Raw genomic sequence first — 26,766 nt, 5'->3', positions numbered from 1 at the left:
GCTACGTGACGTCATTACCTGGCACCCACAGTGACTGTTTCCGGGCTGAGCTGGGCTGTGGGTCGCTTTTTGCGCCATGGGGTCTTGGCAGCATTGGCTGTGATTTGATGGGGTGTCGCTCTGGGGTGGTGTTGGGGCCTGTGTCCCACTTGGGGGAAGCCAAGTGTTGGTTTGTGGTGCCATTTATTTTTAAATGGCCAGTGCATGTCATGGCAGCTCCTGGTGGTCAGTGTGCATCATAGATACCGGTCAAAGCGTCTGCCCCCTGGTGATCATTGCGCGTCACAGCTACCGGTCGGAGGGAAGGATGGACACTTAGCGTTTTATATATAATTGTTCTATTTTATTTTCAGTTATTGTACTTAATTTATAAACTTTATCATAGGTATGTATGTATAGGAAAAAAAAAAGTATATGTAAGTTTCAGGCATAGATGGGGGTCTTGGAAGATATTCCCCCCAGGAAAGGGGAGACTACTGTATATTGAAACTTTCTCACTAAAACCAGGTTTCACAACCTACCAAAGTTTTAAGTCCAATATGGTCTGTAAAGTTACAACTGATGTTTCTGGGACATTAATGAGTTCATTTGTGATCAGTTAATAGGAGAAAGAGCTCAGTGTAACATGGAGTTGTTCTGGTTTTTTGGCATGGGGCTCTGGAATAGCAGAAGTAAAATTTTACCCTTTAACATGAAAGAAAGTTCTCATTCGGTGCAGGTCTATTTTTAGAGAAGCCCCAGGTGCCTACAGGGGGAAGCATACTCCCAGTCTTGCATGACTCTGGGCCCCAGCAGGTTGCACTTCCTTCTGTGATCAGAGCTCCTCTTACATCTGCTTTGCTCAGCAAAGGCAAATATTCCCATTTTATTGGTTTTTGTGCATTTTGCAACATCTTCTGAGGCAGCCTCCATTGCATGTTGACTGGCCTGTCTGCCTGGTTGTCCAGATGATCTCTGGGGGCCTCAAATATTGTTTTTGTTAATAGTTTGGTTACAAAGATGCATAAGTTTTGAGAGGTTTATTATTAAACTTATTTTTACTGCAAACTTTTTATTTTTTTAATTAAAATGTAGTTAATATACAATGTTATATTAGTTTCGGTGTACAACGAAGTTATTCAACATTAATACACCTAATAAAGTAAATAAGCTGTTATTTTTAATGGACATTTTTTCAAAATGCATCATTTTTCAGGAACATGTGTCTTGTGTTACAGTAGAAATCCTGTACTCTGCACTTAGCAGATGCTTAATAAATGCTGGCAGATTATATATAATTAACTATATCACAAGAATTTTAGACAATGGTTCCAAGGAATGATTATGCTGACAATGAACCAAACTGCAAGAGCTTAGCAAGATCATCTGACTTTTCTAGAATATAAAATCTTTAAGTCATTGTAGTTTGCATGATATACTTGTCACTACTGTTTTAGAGAAACAGAAGCTAAGTCATTTTCAAAGACTGATGAATAATCACCCATTATTTCTTGAAGTTGAATAACAGGAAACTGTACTTGTTTTTCAAACCATTTGGCAACTGTAAGAAGCTGCTGATCACAAAACGCACGTCCAATAAACTGTAGTCCTATTGGCAACCCTTGGTTGGAGAGGGCCATAGGGACACTCACTGCTGGCAACCCTGAGTACAAGAAAGAAACCCATTAGTTGATTAATTCTCCATCCTAAGAAGCAGAGACCCTTCCACTTTCCAGTGCTAGTAGGACCATGATAAGGCTTAAAAAATAACAGAAAGTATGATATACATGCTTTTGTACTTTTCTTCATTCACTTAATGATAAATGTTGAAAATCACTGTTATTGGAACATCTCCATTCCTTCTTATAGCTGCATCTATTCCATTATGTGGGTTTACCATAATTTATTCAACCATTCTTCTACAGTTGGGCATGTAAGTTGTTTTCTGTGCTTAGCTATTTCACGCTATAGCCTAGTGAATTACTGTGTACATGTTTTCTGGTATTCTTGAAAGTTTCTCAACAAAGAGGATTGCTTCACCAAACGATAAATAAATATGTAATTAGATAATGCCAAATTCCCCTCCAAAAAAGCTGTACTATTCTGAACTCCCATTAGCAAGATGAGGGATTTTTTCCTGCAGCGTTGCTTATCCTATATAATAAAAGAGTAATATGCAAATTGACCGTCACACCAAGACACAAGATGGCTGCCACAAGATGGCCTGCAGGGGAGGTAGTGGGAGGTTAGGGGTGACCAGGCCAGCAGAGGGCAGTTGGGGAGGACCAGGCCAGCAGGGGAGGGCAGTTGGGGAGGACCAGGCCAGCATGGGAGGGCAGTTGGGGGGGACAAGGCCTGCAGGGAAGGGCAGTTGGGGGAAACCAGGGCAGCAGGGGAGGACAGTTGGGAGCCAGCAGTCCTGGATTGTGAGAGGGATGACCGATCCGCCACTGGGATTTGGCCTAAACGGGCAGTCGGACATCCCTCAAGGGGTCCCAGATTGGAGAGGGTGCAGGCTGGGCTGAGGGACACACACCCCCCCACCCCGTGCACAAATTTCATGCACTGGGCTTCTAGTAGACTATATTGTTGAGCTTGTAAATTTTCCCAATTTGTTAGATGAGAAATAGTAGCTCAGGGTAGTTTTTCCAGGTTTGGGGCAGAGAAAGTATAAAATCTTGGGACATCCTGTTATATCATAAAAAAAGGAAGTTTTCAAAAATTACTGGGGACAGGTCTAAAGGATACATGCAATTTGAAGGGGATCCTGTTGACTAAATCTGGGGCAATATGAGCAGCAAAAACAATAATGATAGTAATTGCTTATATTACATTGAATTAAAACAAAAGAAGAAAGTTGCTCTTTAGAGAAGACTGCTAACTAATATACAGAGATGGAATGCTATAATTAGAAAGGTCAGCATTTTGTAATTCTCTAGGTTTTAACTCAGGCAGGCAGCATGAATAGATGCTAAAATTGAGTTCAAGTTTATTGGGGATTAGGATATTCACATGGTCTCAAAGTATCACTTCACCAAATGCTTACAAGCGATAAAAGGAAAAATGTAACTCTACAAGGAAAACATCTGCAGTTACTTCCTTAACTAAGGGTTCAACTTAGTTTCCAAAAGCAGAACAAACTAATGTTAACTGTTTCCTGACATCAAGAATATGTAGTATTTCTATCAAAAATGTTGAACTCATTCCAATCTCAAGGAAGCAATCTGACAATTCAGATTATGGAGGGGACATCCTTCAGGACAAGTGAACTAGATTCTTCAAAAGACAATGTCACTTAGAAGAAAAATGTTAAAAGGTAGGGGATTTCTTATCAGAAGTAAGCAGGCCAGAAGAAAATAGCACAACATTTTTTAAGTGCTAAAGAAAAGAACTGTCAAAACAGAATCCTGTATATATCAAAAATAATCTTTAAAAATGAAAAGGAAAAAAGTGAAGAGAATTAGTTGCCATCAGACCTACCCTAAAAAAATGGCTAACGGAATTTCTCTAAACAGAAAGGATGTGATAAAACAAAAAAATCTTGACAGATCAGGGAGAAATAAACACAGTAAGCAAAAGTACAGGCAAGTACAGTAGACTTTCCATCTCCTCTTGAGTGTTCTATGCTATGTTTGATAATTGCTATAAAAATTATAATGCAGCCTGATGTGGTTCTAAAAAACAGAGAGCTGAGGGATTTAAAAAAGATACCATAAATGAATTATATATCAGGAAAAAACAACTTATAAAAGACATTTTTGGTACAATTGATAATTCAACTTTATTAATTTAGAAAATTTAATTATTTAAATTTAAAATGCAACACTTAAATATGGACTACATTTGGCAAGTTATTGTACAGTATTTATGTTAGTTTTCTTAGGTAAGATAATGGAATTGTGGTTATACAGGAGAATGTCTTTATTCTTAGAAGACTCATGATAAAGATGAAGTGTCATGATGTTGAATCTTAGAAAAGTGTGTGTGTGTGTGTGTGTCTGTGGAGAAAGAGGAAAAGACAGAGAGAGAGGAAAAGAGAGGAAGGAGAAAGTAAACGAGGCAAAATGTTAACAAGGGTGAACCCAGGCAAAGGTCATAGCGGTATTCATTATGCGACTTTTCAACTTTTTTATAGGTCTGAAAAATTTTTTAAAGTTTAAAAATATGCTGCTAAGTGAACTGATTCTGAACATGTGTATGTGTGGTGAATCTGAGGATGTGTGTACCTATGCCCACGCACCACACACACACACACACACACACACACACACACACACACACACACACTTTTCTAAGCATTCCAGAAGGACAAGCAATTGCCTTTAGGGAACGATCTAGCTAGAACCTAAGTGAAGACCAGGCTGCCTATTTAAAAATGTAAAGAAAATCTGAACATTCTTGAGGAACCCTCACCTGCCATATTTACAGCCTGTGTAAAAACATCACCCTGGGCACTTCGCGTTCTGTTGTCTTCTTTGATGAACTCCACGTACGGCACTGCCTCACTCAAGGTGGTGGGAGTTAGCAAGACATCCACTCCAGAGTTAAACACATTCACAAAATCATTAGCAATGAGTCTTCTCACTTTCTGTGCTTTGATGAAGTAATTCTCATAGTTTCTGTGGAAAAAAACAGATGATATTTTAAGGGCTTTTTGTTATTTCTTTGAACAATTCTCATACGTGAGGCTTGTTAAAGAATTCACTGGATCTTGGCCTTTATGAGTTCGACTCCTACAACACATAAAAATGAATTTTGTTCAACTGTGATGTCATTAGAAAATTTGGTAGGTCTATAGTTTATAATCAATCAGAATTCACTACTAGATGCAATTCTGCATATATAATCATAAAACATTAATACTTCCAGGGAACCATTAAACCAGAACATTCATTTTCAGGTGAGGAAAATCAAGTATAATTATTAAATGATTTTGCAGAGGTTACAGAGATTGGCAGTGGTACAGGAAAGTCTAGAACTGGGTTCCTGGAGGCTCAGCTTAATCCTCTTTCTATTATAATGTCTTAATTCATCTATAGTATAATGATAACTAATTATTAGAAGGACACTGAAGTTGTGCAAAATTCTAACATGCCATCAGAATTAGACATTAGAAAAAGGCTCTGCAAACAAAAACTGGGGAAAGTATGCTATGCTTGCAATTTTGTATTTTGTGGATAGGCACAGCCCAGATGGAAATGTGCAATTCAAGGAGAGATGCTTACTTTACTGAAAAGATTAAGGAATTAGCCAGACATAGGAGTTAGTGTAAGTCAATCATGCAGAGAAAGGGAAAAAGAAAATGCTCTTCAAATCCTCCTGAAACTAATGAAGGCTGGCAAAAGTACTAACTGTTCTAACTTCAGTTTCCTCACCTGTAAATATGGATATCACAACTCCAGTCTTACTGCAAACCAAATACAATGAGATAAAAACGTAAAAATCTTTTTACCCTCAAAGAATGCTCTAGAACTATCAGATGTCCTAACTATCATTTGACCACAGGGTTTATAGAGAAGAATGCAGCCCTAACCGGTTTGGCTCAGTGGATAGAGCTTCGGCCTGCAGACTAAAAGGTCCCAGGTTCGATTCTGTTCAAGGGCATGTACCTTGGTTGCGGGCACATCCCCAGTGGGGGGGGGGGGGGGTGGTGAGGAGGCAGCTGATTGATGTTTCTCTCTCATCGATGTTTCTAACTCTCTATCCCTCTCCCTTCCTCTCTGTAAAAAATCAATAAAATATATTAAAAAAAAAAAAGAGAGAAAAACGCAGACATCACCTGTAACTTATACAACAATAACAGTTGATGGCTTAAATAATGTATTAACAGCATTCCCAAACCTGAATTTTATAAAAGAACACATACTTCTGTTCTCTATGAAATTTCTTTCTCCGTTAAATATGGTTCAAAAGCAGAACTTCTGCTCCCATCAATGATGCTTCCATCAATGATGCCATATTAAACCACCAGAAAACAAGACAAAAGGAAACTACCATTTTCAGACCTTAGACAACAGGCATTCAGAAGAGGGAGCTCTGAGAGAAGAGAAACAAGTATGTGAAAAGCTCTTTGATTTCCCTAGAGCAGTGGTTGGCAAACCGCGGCTCGCAAGCCACATGTGGCTCTTTGGCCCCTTGAGTGTGGCTCGGCATTAGAACCACTTCTTCAAAATAGACTCGCCCAGGCCAAAAACCGACTTCTACACATGGGCCACGAAGTTTCAATCGCACTGTATGTGCATGCCCGCACGTGGTATTTTGTGGAAGAGCCACACTCAAGGGGCCAAAGAGCTGCGTGTGGCTTGCGGTTTGCCGACCACTGCCCTAGAGTAATGCCTGGAGACAGTTTTCAGGCCTGAGCCCAGAGAGGCGGAACCTAAAAGGAGCTTAGGAGTGGGGAAACGGGGCTCTCTGTCAAAGAGGAAGATGGAAAGTTTGGAGGCAGACAGCCACAATTTGCCAGAGCAGAGTATTGGATAGGAATAAGTAGCACTCAGAGCTCAAGGGATCGCTTGAGTGTGGTGAGAACATTTAAGATCTACTACCTTAGCAACTTTCAAGTATATAATACAGTACTGTTACCTATGGTAAATATGATGGACTTTAGATCCCCAGAACTTACTCATCTTATCACTGGAAGTTTGCACCCTTTGGCCAACATCTCCCCATTGATGAGAGAAACATCAATCAGCTGCCTCCTCACCTCCCCCAGCCCCAACCCCTGGCAACCACAATTCTACTCTGTTTCTATGAGTTTGGCTTTTTCATATCTATCTATCTAAAAGATTCAACATGTTAGTGAGATCATATCGTATTTGTCTTTTTCTTATTTCATTTAGAATAATGCCTTCACAAGATGGTCAATAAACTAATATTGAAGACAATCTAGGTAGGAATCATAGTAATTTAGAATTCTTTCTTGGAGCAAACAGGTGCATAGTGGAAGGAAAAGGTAAGTTGATTCACTAAATTTTTCTCGAGGGACATCAAAGTAACTTCCTACTTAAGGCTCTAACAGCCATAAGCCAATGTGGCAATAATAGTCAGGGGACATTTAATGAGTCCAAAATCCCTCAGGGCTTCCTACTTAGTTTTACTAATCATTTAATTAAAACTTCCCATTTTTGTTTGTTTCTGAATAACAGGAACCTAAAGTACCATAAATAAGCCTTTAATTGATTTCTAATTAAAATCATAAAGATTTTGCTTCTTTAGCAAATATTTCAACTTATAAGACCTGCTACTACTTTACTGTTGAGTTTTTAAGAATGGGGAAAATTTCTAAACTAATTATCTTACTCTTTTAATAAGAAAAAGTTTCCTGAGAGAATTCTTCCTCTCACCACATCATTAAAGCCTTCTCGTCTGGTTGCAGCATACATGGCTTCAGTAGACACATTAATGTCACACCTGTGACCTGAAAACCAAAACGAGATAGACATTACTTAAGAAGGAAGTTTTGGCTGAAAAACAGACCTAAATTTACATTTGTGACCAATACAAAAATTGCAGATTGCCCTTCATGGTTTCCCTTCTTTATCTGCCTTGTGAGTGACTGGCCAGTCAGCAATCAAGGAAACAGAAGAAAATAACCAAGAGGGAGACACTATTTGTTCACTTCCTCATTTGTTCATTCATTGAAATGTTTACTGAGCATCTACCACGTACTAAGCATTACATTAGGTAAACTGAAAATACAAAGATGAGATACTATCTCTTCAAGGTATTCAGTCCAGAAAAGTGAATTGAACACACAGAGATATTAATGATAAATAGTGTAAGTACAATGCTAAAATGATAAAGGATTCACTGATTTACTTTTCTAACTCATCAACACGATCGTGGGCAATATACATATATTGCCACTAATAAGTGAACCTTTCAAATGTTGAGACAATTACCTTAAAAATCCAAAACACAACCATCTTACCATACTCCAGCCCATCAAATCTTGCCATATTCGATGCCACTTCTGATGTACATAATACATGGTAGCAGACGATTGAGTAACTGGTGTGGGGCAGGGACACTTCAATTACTTTGGCCCCCTCAGACTCAAAGAGCTTAGCGGCTTTGGACCAAAGAGATTGTACTTCACTTGATAATTCTGGTACAAGATATTCCTTATTGGAAAAAGGTAAAAAACAGAAATTAGAACGTCTATATTGATGATTTATAAAAATTTGTACTCCAGGACCTTTGGCAATACATTAGAAAATTTGATTAAATTGCTAGTAGGTAGCCAGAAAGACTGAACTAATTTAAGAGTGTTCATGGCATGATAAGCACAGTACTAGATATGAGTGAGCTCTTTAACAACAGTAAAGACTGGAGATTTGGTTGGAGACCTTATAATTGTTAAATGTTTACTATATATCAGGTACCCTGTTAGATGCTTTTCAAAGATTTTCTACTTTAATGCTTTTAATAATCCCATGATGTAGGTATTATTTTTCAATTTATTAATAAAATATATAGAGACTTGAAAAGTTAAATAACTTTACTAATATTCCATAGCAGGTAAGTAGAGGGTCTAGGATTCTAAACTACGTCTGTTTCTACAACCTGTGCTTTCTCTAAGCCTTTAAAAGAAGGCACAGTTATGACCTTAATTGAAGATTGTAAAGAAAGTAGAATTTCCCTACAGTAATGGTCAACTGGGGGCAAGTTTACCTTCTTCCTGTCAACTGGGGACATTGGTAGCATCTGCAACATTCTTGGTTGTGGGACTGTGGTATGGTAGGGACGGTACCTCTAGGAGTAGAGGCAGTGATGCTGCTAAACATCTTACAATGCATAGGACAGTCTCAACAACAAAAAATTATCCAAAAAATTACTGTTGCCCTGGCTGGGTGGCTCAGTTACTTGGAGTGTTGTCCTATACACCAAAAAGGTGGGGAGTTTGATTCCCAGTCCGGCACATACCCGGGTTGTGGGTTAAATCCTGGGCTGGGGCATGTATGGGAGGCAACTGATTGATGTTTCTCTCTCACATTGATGTTTCTTTTTCTTTCTCTCTGCCTCCCTTCCTTTCTCTCTAAAATCAATAAACATATCCTCAGTTGAGGATTAAAAGAAAATTACTGCTAAGCTTAAAGGTCAGTAATTCAATATATTTACTTTCATGTATGAATTACTTAATTGCTACCATAATAAATATGGTAGTAATACTAATAATAGTAATGTCAGTAACATTTATTGATCCTTTACTATGCATAGTATATCTTGGACTATGCCCTTTACATCAGGGATTAATAAATTAGGCCCATCAGTCAGATGTGACTTGATAGCTATTTTTGAAAATAAAGTTTTATTAGAACACAGCCACACTCCTTTCTTTACATACAGTCTATGGCTGCTTTCACACTACTACAGTGGCAGAGTTAAGTAGTTATGACAAACTGCATGGCCCACAAAGCCTAAAATATTTACTAATTGATACTTTATAGAAAAATCTTATAGACCCTTGCTTAACACATTGCAGACGGATCACGAGAATTCTCGCTTCATATTACACAGTGTTTTACAAAGTATCATACTTTAAAAAGATATTAGCTTGTAAGAACATGTAATAAATAACTTCAAAATGAAATGGGTATTTAATTTTAAAGCGTGCCTTTAACGTTTATGTAAAACGTTTTTTGTACTTGTTCAATAGAAACTTACCTGGCCACTGGGTAAAGCTAGCAATAAAACTAATGGTCCGCAATGTGTTAACATGAGTATCTAATTCTTTTTATTGAGGTGGAATAGTTTATAACATAATGTTACATTAGTTTCAGGTGTACAGTATGATTTGATATTTGTATGTATTAAGAAATTGCCGAAACCGGTTTGGCTCAGTGGATAGAGCGTCGGCCTGCGGACTCAAGGGTCCTGGGTTCAATTCCGGTCAGGGGCATGTACCTTGGTTGCGGGCACATTCCCAGTAGGGGTGTGCAGGAGGCAGCTGATCGATGTTTCTCTCTCATCGATGTTTCTAACTCTAACCCTCTCTCTTCCTCTCTGTAAAAAATCAATAAACTATATTTTAAAAAAAAGAAATGATCACCACAATAGGCCTAGTTAACATCTGTCACCATACATAGTTTTTTTTTCTTGTGATTAGAACTTTAAAGATATACTCTCTTAGCAACTTCCAAATATGCAATATAGTATTATTAACTACTAGAGGCCCGATGCACGAAATTAATGCAAGAGTGGGCCTTCTTTCCCCTGGCTGCTGGCACTGGCTTCCCTCTACCACCCGGGACCTGGGCTTCCTTCTGGCTGCCAGCAGGCACCTGGGACCTGGGCTTCCCTCTGGCCACTGGCAGGCACCTGGGACCCGGGCTTCCCTCACAGCCCCAGCTTCGTCCGGTCTAATTAGCATATTATGCTTTTATTATTATAGTCACCATGCTCTGTATTACATCCTATGATGATTATCTAATTCAAACCTCACCATTCTCTGAAATCAATACTGTTATTATCCCCATTTTACAGATAAGGAAATTGAGCTTAGAGAAAATTGAGCTGGTTAGGTTACACATCTATAATAATAAAAGGGTAATATGCTAATTGGACCGGACGTTTTCCAGACATCATTCCAGACTTCCTTCCTGATGAAGCTGGGGCCAGAGGGAAGCCAGCCTGGGTCCCGGGTGCCTGTGGGTGGCCCGAAGGAAGCCAGCCCGGGTCCCAGGTGTGTGCAGGTAGCTGGAGAAGGGAAGCAAGCTGGTGTCCTGGGTGCCTGTGGGCCGCCAGAGGAGGGAAGCAGTCCAGGTCCCAGGTGCCTGCTGGCGGCCTGAGGGGGAAAGCCTGGGTCCCGGGTGCCAGAGGGAAGCCAGTGCCGGCAGCCGGGGGAAAGAAGGCCTACTCTTGTACGAATTTTCGTGCATTGGGCCTCTAGTAGCTAATTAAAGTGGAAGAGCAAGGATTCAAACCTAACCAATCTGTTTCCTAAATCTGTGCTTTGTATGTGACATGACAGTATTTCTGTAAAGTAATGAAAGGGAAGAATTACCTTGGGAATTCCTATACATAGTTTGCTTACATCTGTCAAACTGGGAAGTATAAATGATTTAACAGGATCTTGTACTGTGGTTGAATCTTTGCAGTCATGCCCAGCCAGTACACCTGTAAAGAAAAATACTTGGGAGTGACAGACATCATTGTTTTACAGTGAAATTGTAACATTTTCAAACTACATGGAATCATATAAATACCCAACACAGTTGCTGCATCATCCACACATCTGGTTAAGATTCCTGGCACATCCATTGAATTCACCAGGGGAATGAGACCGTGACGGGAAACTAAGCCATAGCTTGGTTTTAAACCAACAACTCCACAGTGGGCAGCTGGATTTCTGGTTGATCCTCCCGTATCTGATCCTAAAGCCCTGGAATTTAAATGGAATACTCTTTAGAAGAATGACATATCTCTAATTACATTTGGAATCTACCTTTTAAAATGTATATTTTAAAACTGTATTTCCCGCTGATTATATAAAAGTAAAACATGCTTTTCTTAGAGAATTATTAAAGTATAGAAAAGGGTAAGAGGTAAAATATCCCACCATCCTGAGGCAAACACTGTTAATATTTGGCATATTCAAGTCTTTTTAAAAATGCATTTCTCTTTCATACTTCAGGTTATTCTGTAATCATAAGTTTCTATCTCTTTTTTGCTAATCATGAACCTTTTATTAGATCATTAAAATTACTGAAAATTTAAAATACGTATAATACTCTATCATCTCAGTTGGCAATTTCCAATATTTTAAAGTACATTCTCTTATCAATCTACATACAAATCTTATACCTTCCTTTAATGGCGACTTTACAGTATGCTTTCAACAACTGAATATACCCTTCCCAGAAATTCAGATACAGCCCTTCTACTACCCCATTTAGAATCATGGGTAGAAATGTATTTTAATTTATTTAAACATTATGTTATTGCCAACTAGAATAACAATTGCATAATAAGTTACTTTGTAATAAACACCTTTAAACATAAACATTTGCCCATTATGTCTGATTATTTTTTAAGTTAGCTTCTAAGAAATAGAGTTAATGGGCCAAAGAGTCTGCCTGTTATTATAAGTTCTTAATATACACAGTCAAATTACTCATTAGAAAGGTTATACCAATTTATATTCTCAATTGCAGTGAATCAAATTGTGTTTAATGTTCCATTGTTCCACTGAGTACTAACAGTTCTTAAAATATGGTTAAAGTGATAACCAAAAAGCTTTGTAAATGTGTATTTTAAAATAATTTTTCACATTTATTTGTATTACCCAACTATGAAGTATCTGTTCATTGTTTTGCCCAGTTACCCATAGAGTATATGCTTTTCTTATTAAACAACAAAAACTCCCACAAAAACTAACTTCGAGGACAAAATACTAGGTAAAATAAGCCATCACAAAAACTGCATAATTTCACTTATATGAGATACTTAGAGTAGTCAAATTCATAGAGACAGAAAGGACAAGAGTGGTTGCCAGAGGCTGGGGGACAGGCAAATGGTGAGCTGTTGTATAATGGATACGAAGTTTCAGTTTTGCAAATGAAAAAAGTTCTGGAGATTGGTTGCACAACAATGTGAATGTATTTAACACTACTGAACTGCACATTTAAAAATGGTTATTAAAGTGGTAAATTTTATGTTATGTATATTTTACAATTAAAAATTAAAAACATTTAAAAAAACTGTTTCAGAAAAAGTTTTTCTAATTAGAAAAGTGTACATGGCTAATGGAAAAATTAAAATGTCCTACTGTATGATGTATATAAAGTAAAATTTCTCTTATAATTACTACCCTGATAAAAATTTAGTTATCAATTTTAATATACATTCATCCAGACACTTCCATGCAACTTGCATATATAAATATATATATATATATATATATAATTATTACTTTTAATAAAACTAAGGTCATACTATACATACTATACATGTCTTTCCATGTCACCAGTGCTCTAGCTCATTCTTTTTCATGGTGCATAGTATTCCAAGAATTTTCTTATTTTTAAAACTACTATAGAAAGAATGAATCAAAAGGTGGGGGGGATAAAGCAGAACACTTGACAGTTTGGGACCCATTCAATCTGGAGTTAGTTTGCGTCTGTGCTTCTCTTGACTACACCCAGAATGAAGCTTTGGACTAAACAAGGCTCCTACCAGTCACATGGCCCTTGTATTCTACAGAAAATGCAAATTAAACTGCCTTTCTTACCAAGTCCATTTGAGTCACGAAATCAGACTGTTGCTTTCACAATTTCTAAAACGATACATTTTCTTATTAGGATTCACTGACAGCTATGTAAAGTAAAACTTGCATTTCCATAGGAATTATGTGTCAAAATGCCATCTTCTCAAAGCTCATTCAGAAAGATGAACAGTGAATGGGGTGATGAGGATAGGAAAGAGCACCTAATCTGGCAGGCCTAACTTAGCAGAACTCTCATTAATATTAATGCAGTGCTATAAAATTTCACAGAGATAAAATGAAATGGTTTTACTTGTTAACAAGATTCCAGGGAAACTAAAAAATAAAAAATAAAAATCTGTAGAATCTACTAAATCCTCATAGCTCTAAAAATATAAATAATTTATAGCTTGCAATGTCCCTGAAAGAGCTTAGTTTCAGTGAATAATTAAGGAAAGAGAACTATAATAACAGCAATATTTATTTACTCTTCCTTAGATGGTTAGGAAATGCTTTACAAATGGGACTTAAGAGATAAAGCATGATTGATGCTTCCTAAATACAAAGTATGACAGTTGAACAAATCAGCTCCCTACAAACTTGAAAAACCTTTACTTACTAATATATATTTTTAGTTGCTGATTGATAAAAACACTATTTTAAATATTCTATTGATATATATTAGGAGCATTTTTTTCTTTCCTTTTTGGAGGGTCAAAAGTCAGAATTAGGCGAAGGATAAACCATAGCTAATAATTTAACTCAGTAGCACTCAGCTAAAGCCATGGTAGGTTAGTACCTAAATATTTGTACAATCAGTAACCAGACACCCAAATAAATTATTAAAAAAATGAAATTCAATGAAGTCCATTTATGCTAACTGGTTTATTCTGCAAGATCCATAAAATCATGTTTTTAAGAGAACCAGATATTATATAGGAAGACTTTAAATGTTATATTATTATTATTATTACTAGAGACCTGATGCACAAAGATTCGTGCAAGAATGGGCCTTCCTTCCCCTGGCTGCCAGCACCGCCTTCGCTCTGGCACGGAGCTGCCTTTCTGCTTTCACCCCGGCCCAGAGCCGCCTTTCCACCTTCCCATGCTGTCCAGAGGCCCAGAGCTGCTGGGGCGGTGTGGAACGCCTGAGTCATCGCCATGGCGACGACGCAAGCGTCCCGTCGTCCCTCCCGCCCCCCACTGCTTGGCGCCTGCGTATGCAAATTAACCCACAATCTTTGTTGGGTTAATTTGCATACTCACTCCTGACTGGCTGGTGGGTGTCACGAAGGTACAGTCAATTTGCATCTTTCTATTTTATTGGTGTAGATTCTTTTTAAATCCTCATCTGAGGGGTAAGGATATTTTTTCCATTGATTTTAAAGAGAGTGGAAGGAAGAGGGAAGAGGGTGAGAAAGAGGAGAGAGAGAAACATCGATGTGGCAGAGACACATCGATTGCTTCCTACATGCTCTCAACTGGTGGTGGGGATCAAACCTGAAACCCAGGTACATTCCCTTGACCAGGAATTGAATCTGAGACCATCTGGTACACATACTGACGCTCTAACCACTGACCAGTGCCGGCCACGGCTAAATGTTATCTTAAAGTTAAATGTATAACTACACATAAGTGTACTGTATAGTTAAGTATTAATAAGATGTAATTTTGATATACCACTGGACACAAATAGCTCACTAAAAAGAAATAAAAATACTGAGGTATTGCCCAATTGGTATGGATCAATGATTGATGGTCAACCTATGAACCAGGAGGTCACAGTTTGATTCCTGGTCAGGACACATGCCCAGGCTGAGGGCTCGATCCCCAGTAGGGGGCGCAGGAGACAGCTGATTAATGATTCTCAACATTGATGTTTCTATCTTTCTTCCTCTCCCTTCCTCTCTGAAATCAATAATATACATATGTGTGTGTGTGTGTGTGTGTGTGTGTATAAGAAATACCGAAGTATGAACTTGTCTATGGTTGGATTTTGCCTATAGTTTATGACTATTTGTCCCAGGTTGGGTTTTAAAGTACAAATAGGAAAAACATCTTACGCAAAGCATGTGAACGCTGATACAGCAGCTGCACTCCCTCCGGAGCTTCCTCCAGTTATAAGCCAATTTGTATCCTCATTCTCACCATGGGGTTTCTGCTTCCTCTTTTCTCGGTACTGTTTTGAGTAACTCCAAGGGTTTTTAACTGGTCCGAATACACCATCTGTGCTACCAGATCTGAGATGAAGAGAAGCAAGATATCTAATAAAACTTTCATTTTATGTGACAATTTCATCTTCTGATTATTATTTGCTTCTGACACTGTATAATCCACTGTAGTAAACTGAATTGAAAAAGACAGGAAGCCTGCTTAGATGTAACTTTCTTCAATTAGATAGTTGAAGAGTGGAGGATGGAAAGAGCATTTGTGATAGAAAGTAGAGAAAACTAGTCTACTAAGAAATAAAGATTTATATCCCAGTTGATCATCTAATTCAGTTTAAGATGATTTCCCGTGTAAATTAAGGTCTTCCGGTTGTAGTATCACAAACATTCAAACAGTTAACACAAAGTCTTTTAAAGGAATCCCTCTTTTAATCAAAAGTTTTAAGAAAAGCATTATAAGTAGAATAGTAATAACTTATTTTTTAAATTCTGAAATAATTTCAATCATAATTATAAAAATAAAAATAGCATGAAAAGCACTTTACACCCTTTACCCAGATTCACCTACTGTTAACATCTGACCTTATTTATTTTATCATTTGTATGCTCTGTGTATGTGTGTCCATACACTTTTTTTTTCTGAACCATTTAAGGGTAAATTATATTGCCATGGCTCTTTAGTCCTAAATACTTTAATATGTACTCGGTATGTTATTTCCTAAGATTAGGGTATTCTCTTATATAGTCACTAGAGGCCCAATGCACGAAATTCGTGCAAGGGGCTCAGCCCTCGCAGCCCTGGCTTCGTCTGGAAGGTCGTCCGGAGGGTCGTTCTGCTGTTTGGTCTAATTAGCATATTAGCCTTTATTATATAGGATAGTACAGTTATCAATATCAGTAAATTTAACATTAATATGCTTTTATCTAATTTAATGAATATAATCCAATTTTGCCAGCTGATGCAATAATGTCATTTATAGCATTTTACCCCCTTCCAGTACAGGAGCAGATCTAGAGGCAGGTACTACAGTTAGTTATCATTGTCTCTTAAGCCTCTTTTTTTTTACTTTTTTAATCATTCACTAGCCAATGAACATTGAGTTATTTCCAGTTTTTGGCAATTTGAAAAAAATCACAATAAATATTGTACTGAAAGGCCATTGATAGTGCTTTTGTGTAAACATAAGTCTTCACCTCTTGACCGAGATTGTTGGGCCATATGGTAAGTGTGTTTAACTTTATAAGACACTGCCAAACTATTTTCTAAAATGGTGACACCGCCCTAACTGGTTTGGCTCAGTGGACAGAGTGTCGGCCTGCGGACTGAAGGGTCCCAGCTTTGATTCCGGTCAAGGACATGTACCTTGGTTGCAGGCACATCCCCAGTAGGGGGTGTGCAAGAGGCAGCTGATAGATGTTTCCCTCTCATCGATGTTTCTAACTCTCTATCCCTCTCCCTTCCTCCCTGTAAAAAATCAATAAAATCTATTTAAAAAAATAAATTAATAAATAAAATGGTGACATCATTTTGAATTCCCTACCAGCAATGTATGAGAAATCCAATAGTTCTTTATCCTTGTCAGCACTTGATATTCTCATTTTTTAAGCCATTCTAATAGGTATAAGTATCTCATTGTGTTTTTTATTTGCATTTCCTTAACGTGATGCATTTTTATGTGTTGATTTGCCAACTGTGTATCTTCTTTAATGAAATGTCTGCTTACATCTTTACCCATTAAAAGAAAAACTGAGTTGTTTTCTTAGCGAGTTGGGAAAGGGTCTATATATACTGGATGCATGCTCTTTCTCAGACAACAATACAAGTATTTTCTTTCAGTCTATAGTTTTGTTTTGTTTTTTCATTTTTAAACAGTATATTTCAAAGTACAGAAGTTACTCATTTTAATGAAGTCCAAACCATCAATTTTTTATTTAACAAATTGTACTTTATGTGTCTTAAGAAATTTTTGTTTAACTCAAAGTAATAAAAATTTTCTCCTACATTTTCTTCTATAAGTTTTAGGTTTTATGTTCTTTAACTTATTTTAATCTAGAACATTTTCACAGCCTTCCTATGCTTTTTAGATATTGATACTTAATAGAATGTTTCTAATTTCAGATTTGTCTGTTTCCTTATTATTACTTTAGGATAGAAAAATTGCACAGATGATGGTGTGTTCCTCTTAGGGAATCACATCCGGAGGTACATGATGTTCACTTCACCCTCAATGATATTCATTTTGATCAGCTATTCAAGGCAATGTCCTAATAACCTATGTTTGAGTTTATTCCCATGGATTAATCTATTCAATATGTATTTACTAAATGCCAAAACAATTAAAAGACAAGCCAGAGATTGGAGAAAATATTTGCAAATCACCTGTATAATAATGGGTTTGAATCCAGACTGTATGAAAGAACTCTTACAACTCAATAAGATAAACAAACCCAATAAAAAAAGAAAAAAAAAAAGGGTGGGAGGCAAAAGATTTAAATATATTCTTCAACAAAGAAGATATATGGGTGGCAAACCACATAATGTTTAACATTATTAGTCATCAGGGAAATACAAACTACAACTGAGATATTACTATATATGTATTAGACAGTAGAGCATAATCTCACAGAGGAAATGAGAAACTGGCATTAGAATCCTCAAAAAAAATCACCTCAATACTTTTAGGGAACTACATAATGAAATTAAAGACAGATGGAAGAAATACAAGAGAAGAAAATTTCAATTTTACTTACCCCATAGCAAACTCATCTAAGTTTGTTTTTCCCATTAGTAGAGCTCCCTGATCCAACAGCTTCTGAACTACTGTGGCATTATAAGGTGGTACATAACCTGAAAAAAATTCAGTAATTTTTATTACAGGAAAAAAACCAACAACAGTGGACATATAAAACATATTAAAGAAACAAGATTTTAAACTGCAATTAAGCAATTTGTATTGACATGTGTTAATTATTCTTAATTTGACTAGTAGGTTGTACTTTCTTCCAAAAGTTAATTTTTTCTATTGTTAAATGCTATGTTTTCCAAAGACAGTTTATATTCACTATTTTTATAACATAAAAACACTGACTTTAACAGTACTACAAAATATTGAATAACAAAGGTGTACCTAATTCATTTGACACTAATCACAAATCATATTTTTTATCATTGTACTTGACTTTTTCTTCTCAGATAATGCTATTTCACAGTGATTTTTGTCCATTTCCAGTCAGAAATAGTTTTTTATTGTTAATTAAAATTCTCTCCGTGTAGTGTATATTCAAAAACAATTAACAACAGTCTACCTATCAGAGGAACCTAGGCACATACCTCAGAATATTACTTTTAGTATATAGTACTCTGAATAACCTTTTTCCATTTCCTGTTCTTTCTATGATCCAAGCATCTTGATAAACGTGATTCCTTTTTGACTTACTAAACTGTAAAGAATAAAACTAAACATTATAATACTCAAATAAATATCTATAATAATAAAAGCGTAAAATGCTAATTAGACCGGACAGCCAAACGACCTTCCTGACATCCTTCTGGATGAAGCTGTGGCAGCGGGGGCTGAGGCAGAGGCAGTTAAGGGTGATCAGGCCGGGAGGCGAGCAGTTAAGAGGTGATCAGGCAGGCAGGCAGAAGGGTTAGGGGCGATGAGGCAGGCAGGCAGGCCAGCGGTTAAGAGCCAGCTATCCCACAGAGATCAGGCCTAAACCGACAGTCCGACATCCCTCAAGGGGTCCCAGATTGCAAGAGGGTGCAGGCCGGGCTGAGGAACCCTTCCCTCCCCCGCCCCCTCCCGCCCCCACGCACGAATTTCGTGCACTGGGCCTCTAATAGTGATATAAGAGGTACAGGAATCAAGAAATAAAAAATAACGGGAGTAGTGGCTAACGAATCCTCACACCATCCTTAAGATGATGGGTAATGACAGCCACTTCATACTCTTCCCATGTTATCACGGAGTGGGAGTTAAAGGTTGCTTAGTGTGTTTGTGGTGATCAGTTACTGAGTCTTCCTAAATAGGATTGCTAAAACTTCCTAAATTACATTCATCCACTAAGCGGGCCTACCTCTAAAGAATAGTTTTGCATTCTGAAAGAGCAAATAGAAAAAATGTAATACTCCATCCTAAGTATCTTCTTTGCAGATATAATTAGTGTGAGAATATCTTGGGGCTTTACTATCTTTTCTTTAATTTAAACTGAAAAATTCTTATTTTTAATAAATGCTGTGATCAGTTAAACTTTACCTTTCAACATGTTTGATGCACATGTTGTCTCAATGCCAGTTGTGCTAAAGTTGTCCTTTACTGCAACAGGAATTCCATCTAAATCCCCAAGTGAGTGACCTGTGTTAAAAAGCCAAAAGAACAGAAGTATCTAATTCAAGATATAATGACACATTAATACTAGTTAATAACTATTAGTTCTTGGTAAAGATACTTCTTCAGAAATTAAATTCAGGTTAGCAATTATTGCAGTTGGACAGTAAAAAGCATCACATATCCAATTGCCTCATTTTTTATTATACCGCATGGCAAGTTCTTTAAATAAGGGAATGCTTTATGCTAAAAGATTCACTTGCCAAATGGAGACTGCTACATCCAATTAAAACTCTTTCTCTAAGGATATAACAACTGAGTATAATTCAAAGTAATTTACCTTTCTTATATCTTTCCTCTGATTCTTCAGCTTGCTTTAAGGCCACTTCTTCTGATACAGTAATGTAAGCATTTAGAAACTTGGTCTTCTTGATCAGGGAGAGACATTTTTGACAGAGCTCAGTTGGAGTAATTTGGCCTTGTTTCAGTGCAACAGAAACCTATAATATATACAGTTCAAAAACCCTTTGGTGAGTCTGCAGAAGTTCCAAATATTACAGTGATGCAGGCAGGTAGAGTGGTTATAAGTATAAATTTTGAAGTAAGGCTTGGATTCCAAACCAAGAGAACCTATTAACTCTACACTTAGTGTAGTGAACCAGGGTAACACCCTGACCAGCTTGAAGATGGTTTGGAGGACACCACATTCATAGGCCTAGCTAAGTAACTGTTTCTAAGCCAGGCTTGAACAAACAAGAGCGATGGTTTAGGTCAGTGGTCGGCAAACTCGTTAGTCAACAGAGCCAAATATCAACAGTACTACGATTGAAATTTCTTTTGAGAGCCAAATTTTTAAAACTTAAACTATATAGGTAGGTACATTGCTATTAACTTAATTAGGGTACTCCTTCAATCGCACTGTATGTGCGCGCCTGCACGTGGTATTTTGTGGAAGAGCCACACTCAAGGGGCAAAAGAGTCGCATGTGGCTCGTGAGCCACGGTTTGCCAACCACTGGTTTAGGTAAACCATCCTGCCCAGGAGAAGTAGAGGTCCAGCATGGGTGAAGCATGGGTTAGGATAGATTGTGTAAAGAGAGTAGCTTATCCGCAACACAGCAGTCCATAGAGAATAAAATAGACAAGTCAATACAGGACTTTATGGCTCTAAATAAATTATCTTTATTAAATAGATCTTTGGAGAATTCAAGCAAAATCCACTAGTCATTAAGAGAAATGCTTAGAAAATATGGATTCAAAAGCAAACAGATTTTCCTGAAATCTGGTCCTCACTGCATCAGGAAGACTGGTAAAGAAAGCATTAAAATAAACTGTACTACAAGTTACCAGAATCTGCATATTGATAGTAAGTGAAGCCTCAGGTGAAGTGATAATTATTTAATACTTCCTATAGAAGTAATAGCTACATACTTACAAGGTAAAATAAGTAACAAGAAGTTGAAGACAATACCAAATCTTTGGAGATAATATGAAAAGACAGATGGGAGCTCAGAGATAAGGGGGGTGGGGCGTGGGGAAGAATATTTATTGAGTATTTACCAAGAGCCAGGCATTGTTGTTTGCTTTATGTGCATTATTACTGAATTTAATCCTTAAAACAACTACAGAAGTGAAGTATTATTAACATCATTTAGAGATGAAGAAACTGAAGGTCAGAGAGGTTAAGTGATTTGTCCAAAGACACACAAATAGTAAAGGGTAGAAGTAATTTTTTAATATATGTTCCTTCATCATTTCTCTCTGCACTAGTGGAAGCTTAGTTTGTCCTCTAAGTTGAATGTATTTCCACGTGTCCTAAGTACATCAAGCAATAGGAGTTTGCATTTGGAGGAAAATCTGCAAATGATCTGCTCTTAGCTGTTGAATAAGTCATCAAAGCAGTATTCTTAAGGCTGAGGGTTTTAAACGAGAAAAGCTGTGGGACAGGCCTTTGAGAGGACCTAATGCTGATGGACAAGAGGAGGAAAGAACTGCCATGGAGAGTCTGGGGAGTGACTCAGGGATGGGGAGGGGAGGGGAGCTGGGCTTGACTTAAAGGAGGTAACCTGGTAACAAGAAGAGATATTTCTATTCAACTGTTTGTATGCAATGTGAACTTACAAGAAAGGAGCCAAAGAGAAATGATAGCCGTGTAAATATGGAGTGAGAAGAAAGAATAAAGTGTTAGGCTGGGTAGAAGAGAGTCAGAACTAGCAAACACCCAAAGCTAGAGAGACAGATAGGTATATAGGCAGGCCTATCCTATGGCAAAGTTGTAATAGGAAAATTATGTCTGCCACTTTCTCTCCTTCTTTGCCTCAAGTCCTCTAATGCCCACTATCCTCAAACTGCTTTCTGACTTGTCAACTGGTATAAGAATAAGAGGTAATAAGGAGTTACAGTTGTGAGAAATCAGATTGCCCAGGAGCATGTACTTTAAATAGTGCTGATGTTCGTTAGGACCATTTTTAGGAAATCCAGATTTGAGAAAATCAGTAAGGGAATTGGAGAAGAGAAATGAAAACAAAGATGCTAATGAATTAGAATGGATTGAGCATAAGGAATATGAGATATAAATAGTACAGTTCTCCTGGGACAAAACTAAAGCTGTCATATTTGAATATAGGATGAAATCAAATATAAAACTTTTTGTAAAAAAACAAATTCTCGCCCGGCCAGTGTGGCTCAGTGGTTGAGAATCAACCCATGCACCAAGAGGCCTCTGGTTTGATTCCTGGTCAGGGCGTATGTCCGGGTTGTGGGCTCAATCCCCAGTAGGGGGCGTGTAGGAGGCAGCCAATCAATGTTGATGTTTCTCTCTCCTGAATGTTTTTATCTTTGTCTCCCTTCCTCTTGCTCAAAGATCAATAAAAACATATTAAAACAAAACAACATCAAAAACAAATTCTCTCTCCCTGGCACTTCTTTCCTCTAATGGAAACTAGGCTTTTCCGAGGCCATTGCTTCTCCTGCAGCTTTCTCAAGGGGTGGCTATTTTAGCTCCTATCTGCCATGTACCAGAGTCCAGAGGAGGAGAAAAGAATATGTGGGCAGGCTTCCTCCTAGGTCTTTAATGCCTTTCTCTTCCCTCTTCTTTCAAAACCCAGCTCAAAAGAAGAACAGGCCTTGGAGAGGATTATATTACCCTTTAGGTCTCCCTACACCAAGTCTCCCTACTACTCCTTTTCATTCATTGAAGATTTGAGCAGTTAGCTCACCGTAATCTTCTTTACTACGGCTCCTGTTCCTATTTCTGTTGAAGTCAAACTTCAAGTTATGTACACTGACACCCGGCCTCTCAGTTCTTGACTTCACTTTACACAAACTTTCCTCCATCTTACCCCAGTGACCAACTCACATGGTCATAGCCCAGACTACATACATCATACCAATCTCTCTCTATATAAAAGGCCAAGTGTCTGTCCGTCCAACTGGTAGCTATGATGCACACTGACCACCAGGGGGCAGACGCTCAACACAGGAGCTGCCAAGACGCGCAATGACGATTTAAAAATAAACGGGCACCACTGACCTGGCGCCAACAAACCAACACTCAGTTTCCCCCAAGTGGGACACAGGCCGCGCCACCACCCCAGAGCGACACCCCACCAAATCGCAGCCAACACTGCCAAGACTCCATGGCGCAAAATGTGGCCCACAGTCCAGCCCTGCCGGGCCTGGAAACAGTCGCTGTGGGTGCGGGGGAGGGGGTGGTGGTGGGGGTGGTAATGATGTCATATAGCAACGCCTGGCTTCCTCTCCCTAGCAACTAGCCTCCTTGCAGTTTCTTCAGCCCAGGAACCCAATTTGCTTTATAGTCAGGTGCAAAATTTTACAATTTAATCAAATGTTTGTGAAGCGTTTTCACATGCCTCATCTCATTTGATCCTCACAGAAGTTCTGGAGTACAGAGATAGAAGACTCGGTAGAATCCTATTTTCTTTTCATTAGCCAGAAAATGGAGATTTAGAAAGTTTAGAAACTTGACCCAACTGAAAAGAAGAAATGGTGGAACTTGAAAATGACTTCAGGTTTTCTCACTGTACAGAATATAGTCAAACACTGCTACTGTTAAATACTTTACCCTTTTTTCCCACTGTGTGATCCATAATAATAATCTGCTTCGTGTTGATATTTACTGCTGTGTTGCTGACAATTACCTGAAAGAGAAGTTGGGGTGCTTCACTGGGCTGGAAAAAGTTTAGCTAAATCAGAAAGCGGGTCTAATTAAGCAAGTTTATTCTATATCTATAAAAGGCTAAGTTGACTCGCGCATGCCCAATACATATAAAGCTCTCACTGGCGCCAATCGCATGTGTCTGTTTCCATCTGTCATTATCAATTGTGAATTTGGTTGACACTTCTATTGTAGAGAAAGGGTGAATAGCAACATTAAATATTTCTTCTAATTTATTTCCTTTCAATGTGCACGAATCCGTGCACCAGGACATTAGTATCTATATAAGTATCAATTCTAATTATCCCACATCTCCTGTCCCTTAAGCTCATTTACTCTACTACCTACAAGGTTAGCAAGAAAATGGGGACCTCAGTTCTAAAACCCCAAGGAAACAGATTCTGCCAACAACAAATGAGGACCCTACAACTTAAGATGAAACCACAGCCCTGGCTGACACTTTGATTTCAGCCTTGTGAGACTCTAAGCAGAGACCCCCGTAACTCCCCTCCTGTACTCCTATTGGATGCACGAAATTTGTACAAGAGTAGGCCTTCCTTCCCCCGGCTGCTGGCACTGGCTTCCCTCTGGCACCCAGGACCCGGGCTTCCCTCGAAGCCCTGGCTTCTTCGGGAAGGTTGTCCGGAAGGACATCCGGTCTAATTAGCATATTACACTTTTATTATTATAAAGAATTAAACTTTAGAATATTAGTCTGGTGTCTGGCTCCTAGAAACAATGGGGGATCATGCCACATAAAAGGAAGGTAAAAGTAAGACTCCTCTCCCTTCCTGAATTTTACCTGGGTATAATTTACTAATAGTTTTACTTCCTATTTGGCACTGTAGTTCTTTTTTTGTGCTTCCTCCCAGGGCTCTTCTGTTGCCCTAAGCCTCCACTTAGGTCCCCCAAATTGCCTCAAAACTCCATAGTTTCGAGCCCTTCCCTTAATTTCCTCTTCAGCAAATTTTCCCTTTCTTCAATTGATTATCTCAACTAGGGTGTGATGGAAAGAAATTTGACTGAACTATTATATTTTACAACAATGGATGAATAAATCATTAAGCCTTTCCAGGCATCTTAACATATTTAAAATAGAATGTGTACTAAATTCATCTCTAATTGGTAGAACTTGGGGCAATGATTCAATGATGTGGAGAGAATACAGAGTGGACAAAAGATGTATTTTGGGTGGGGAAAATCACCACCAAATAATGTTTTGCATACAATATCAATAAATAATTGTTAAAGGAGTAAGTGAAAGCAAGCATGCCAAGGCAACCATCCTCCTGTCTACCCCTGGGTCAGTTCCGCTAAATTTTTTTTATCCCCTTGACGTAAAAGTTGTTTCGCATGATGCTTCCCTCAACAACACGAGGAAAGGGTTGGCACATAAAAGGTGGAGCTGAATGGGAAAAGAACAGAAAAAGAAAAGGCCATGTTTTTTCAGTTATATTTCATTTTAAAACAAATTTTCTTTTTAAAGAACAAATAGGATTCTGCACTGTAAAGTCCAGATGCAATTAAAATAGTAAAACAGTAATTATTTGGGGGAAGACCTATTTATTATTTAAAGCCTGCGGACTTAAAAGAAGTTCTCATGATTTAGTTTTCTAAAAGGCTGCCAGGTGGGAAGAAAAGACATTCCTGGTGAAGACAGAAGGCATGGTAGGCCCTCAACCTCTACGTATCAGCAGAATCACCTGGAGCCTTTGTTAAACCATATACTCTGGGCCTTACCACACAGATCTGCCTCGGTGGAGAACAGCTGAGTTTTAACAAGGGCGAGAGGTAAGTCTTATAGCAGAGGGCCTGCAGACAGTTATAAAGGCTGAGAGAGCTAGAGCAGGAAGCAGAGACCTGAATTAAAACCCTAACAGTAGGGATAAAGCAAGAAAACAGATTGCAGGCATAATTTCAAGACAGAATTAAGAGGGGTTAGTGACTTATTGGATATTACAGATGAAGAGGAATCTAAAGGCAACGAGGATAAAGTTGTCCCATTAATAAGAGACTATTAAGAATTCAGAAATCAGTTTTTTTTTGTTTTTTGTTTTTTTCTAAAGATGGAGGTTGAGAGGTAAGAGGGGGTCCTGTTACAAGGAAGTCGACTTTGGTTAAATTGGGTTTGAGGTGCTTACGGGGACATTTGTTAGAGATGTCCAGAAGACACTCACAAATACAGCCTAGAGTTACTAAAGGACGTCCAGGAAACAGGGACAAGGATAAAGGAATCATTGGTATTTTAGTGGTAGTTAAAGCCTAGAGAATGATATATCAAGGGAGGGGGAGAAAGAGGGGGGATTATTAGTTTGGCTTTTGCAAGGGACAGAGTTGCTGGGCTCCTTAGAACTGCATCAAATGAGTGGTCGGGGGCAGCAGAGACACTGAGGGGGACCAGCGCAACACCCCTCTTCTGGCAGCGCCCCAGCCTCGGCAAACGTCTAGTTGAGAAGCCGGAGTTCACTTCCACCCCACAGATCCGCGGTAGAGAAGCTCCCCTGCTAAGGTCCTAACTCCAGAACCCGTATGGAGAGTGCAGCCGAAGGACCCACAGGTACGAATCCCCAACCTAGTTCCAGGGAAGGAGGCGGCGTGGCCAGGCCCGGGGACTCCATGCCCACGGACTCCACGAATCTGGCCGACCTCCCTGGGCCCTCAGCAGCCAATTCCACTCACTTCTCGGAGGGTCCGGCCCAGCATAGTCTTCGTGTCCAGCCTGCCGCCACAGGGGCCAGGTGACAGGGAGCAAAAACGAAGGTCAACAACTGCTACGGGTAGTACATGGGCGCAGCCATCTTTGCTCGTCACTGCACCTTTCAACACCGAGTACTCCCATTGGTCGGATTGCAGCCCGAGGAAACGATCTTTGCACGCGATTGGTTGGCGCCGCAAGGCACGTCCCGCG

General features: G+C 38.6%; 1 protein-coding gene across 2 annotated transcripts; it reads right to left on the bottom strand.

The window, feature by feature from the left end:
* Nucleotides 1-355: 355 nt before the first annotated feature.
* Nucleotides 356-26,672, bottom strand: QRSL1 (glutaminyl-tRNA amidotransferase subunit QRSL1). Of its 2 annotated transcripts, XM_008155493.3 has the most exons (11): nucleotides 26,538-26,672; nucleotides 20,023-20,182; nucleotides 19,611-19,709; nucleotides 18,103-18,199; nucleotides 15,247-15,423; nucleotides 11,187-11,362; nucleotides 10,985-11,097; nucleotides 7,910-8,102; nucleotides 7,279-7,396; nucleotides 4,393-4,598; nucleotides 356-1,642 (listed from the first exon to the last, which is right to left on the bottom strand). In XM_008155493.3, exons 1-11 carry the CDS (start codon nucleotides 26,559-26,561, stop codon nucleotides 1,425-1,427), a joined length of 1,581 nt encoding a protein of 526 aa, XP_008153715.2. In that variant the 5' UTR covers nucleotides 26,562-26,672; the 3' UTR covers nucleotides 356-1,424. The 2 variants fall into 2 exon arrangements, with proteins under 2 accessions (XP_008153715.2, XP_027995208.2); XM_028139407.2 differs by lacking the exon at nucleotides 15,247-15,423 and having other exon boundaries at nucleotides 26,538-26,625.
* Nucleotides 26,673-26,766: the final 94 nt, after the last annotated feature.

The sequence above is a fragment of the Eptesicus fuscus genome, chromosome 10 (genome assembly GCF_027574615.1).
Source record: "Eptesicus fuscus isolate TK198812 chromosome 10, DD_ASM_mEF_20220401, whole genome shotgun sequence".
Taxonomy (NCBI): Eukaryota; Metazoa; Chordata; class Mammalia; order Chiroptera; family Vespertilionidae; genus Eptesicus; species Eptesicus fuscus.
Note: the sequence above shows the minus strand (reverse complement) of the source record. Positions and strands in the feature narration are given on the sequence as shown.

Bases quoted from the DNA above. Each gene is read 5' to 3' on its own strand.
- QRSL1 (XM_008155493.3), bottom strand. From the start codon at position 26,561: ATGCTGGGCCGGACCCTCCGAGAA. The intron at 11,098-11,186 runs GTATTTATATGA...TTTTCTTTACAG, and splicing joins TGATGCAGCAACTGTGTTGG to GTGTACTGGCTGGGCATGAC. The intron at 8,103-10,984 runs GTAATTCTTCCC...TTTTCCAATAAG, and splicing joins TATGTATAGGAATTCCCAAG to GAATATCTTGTACCAGAATT.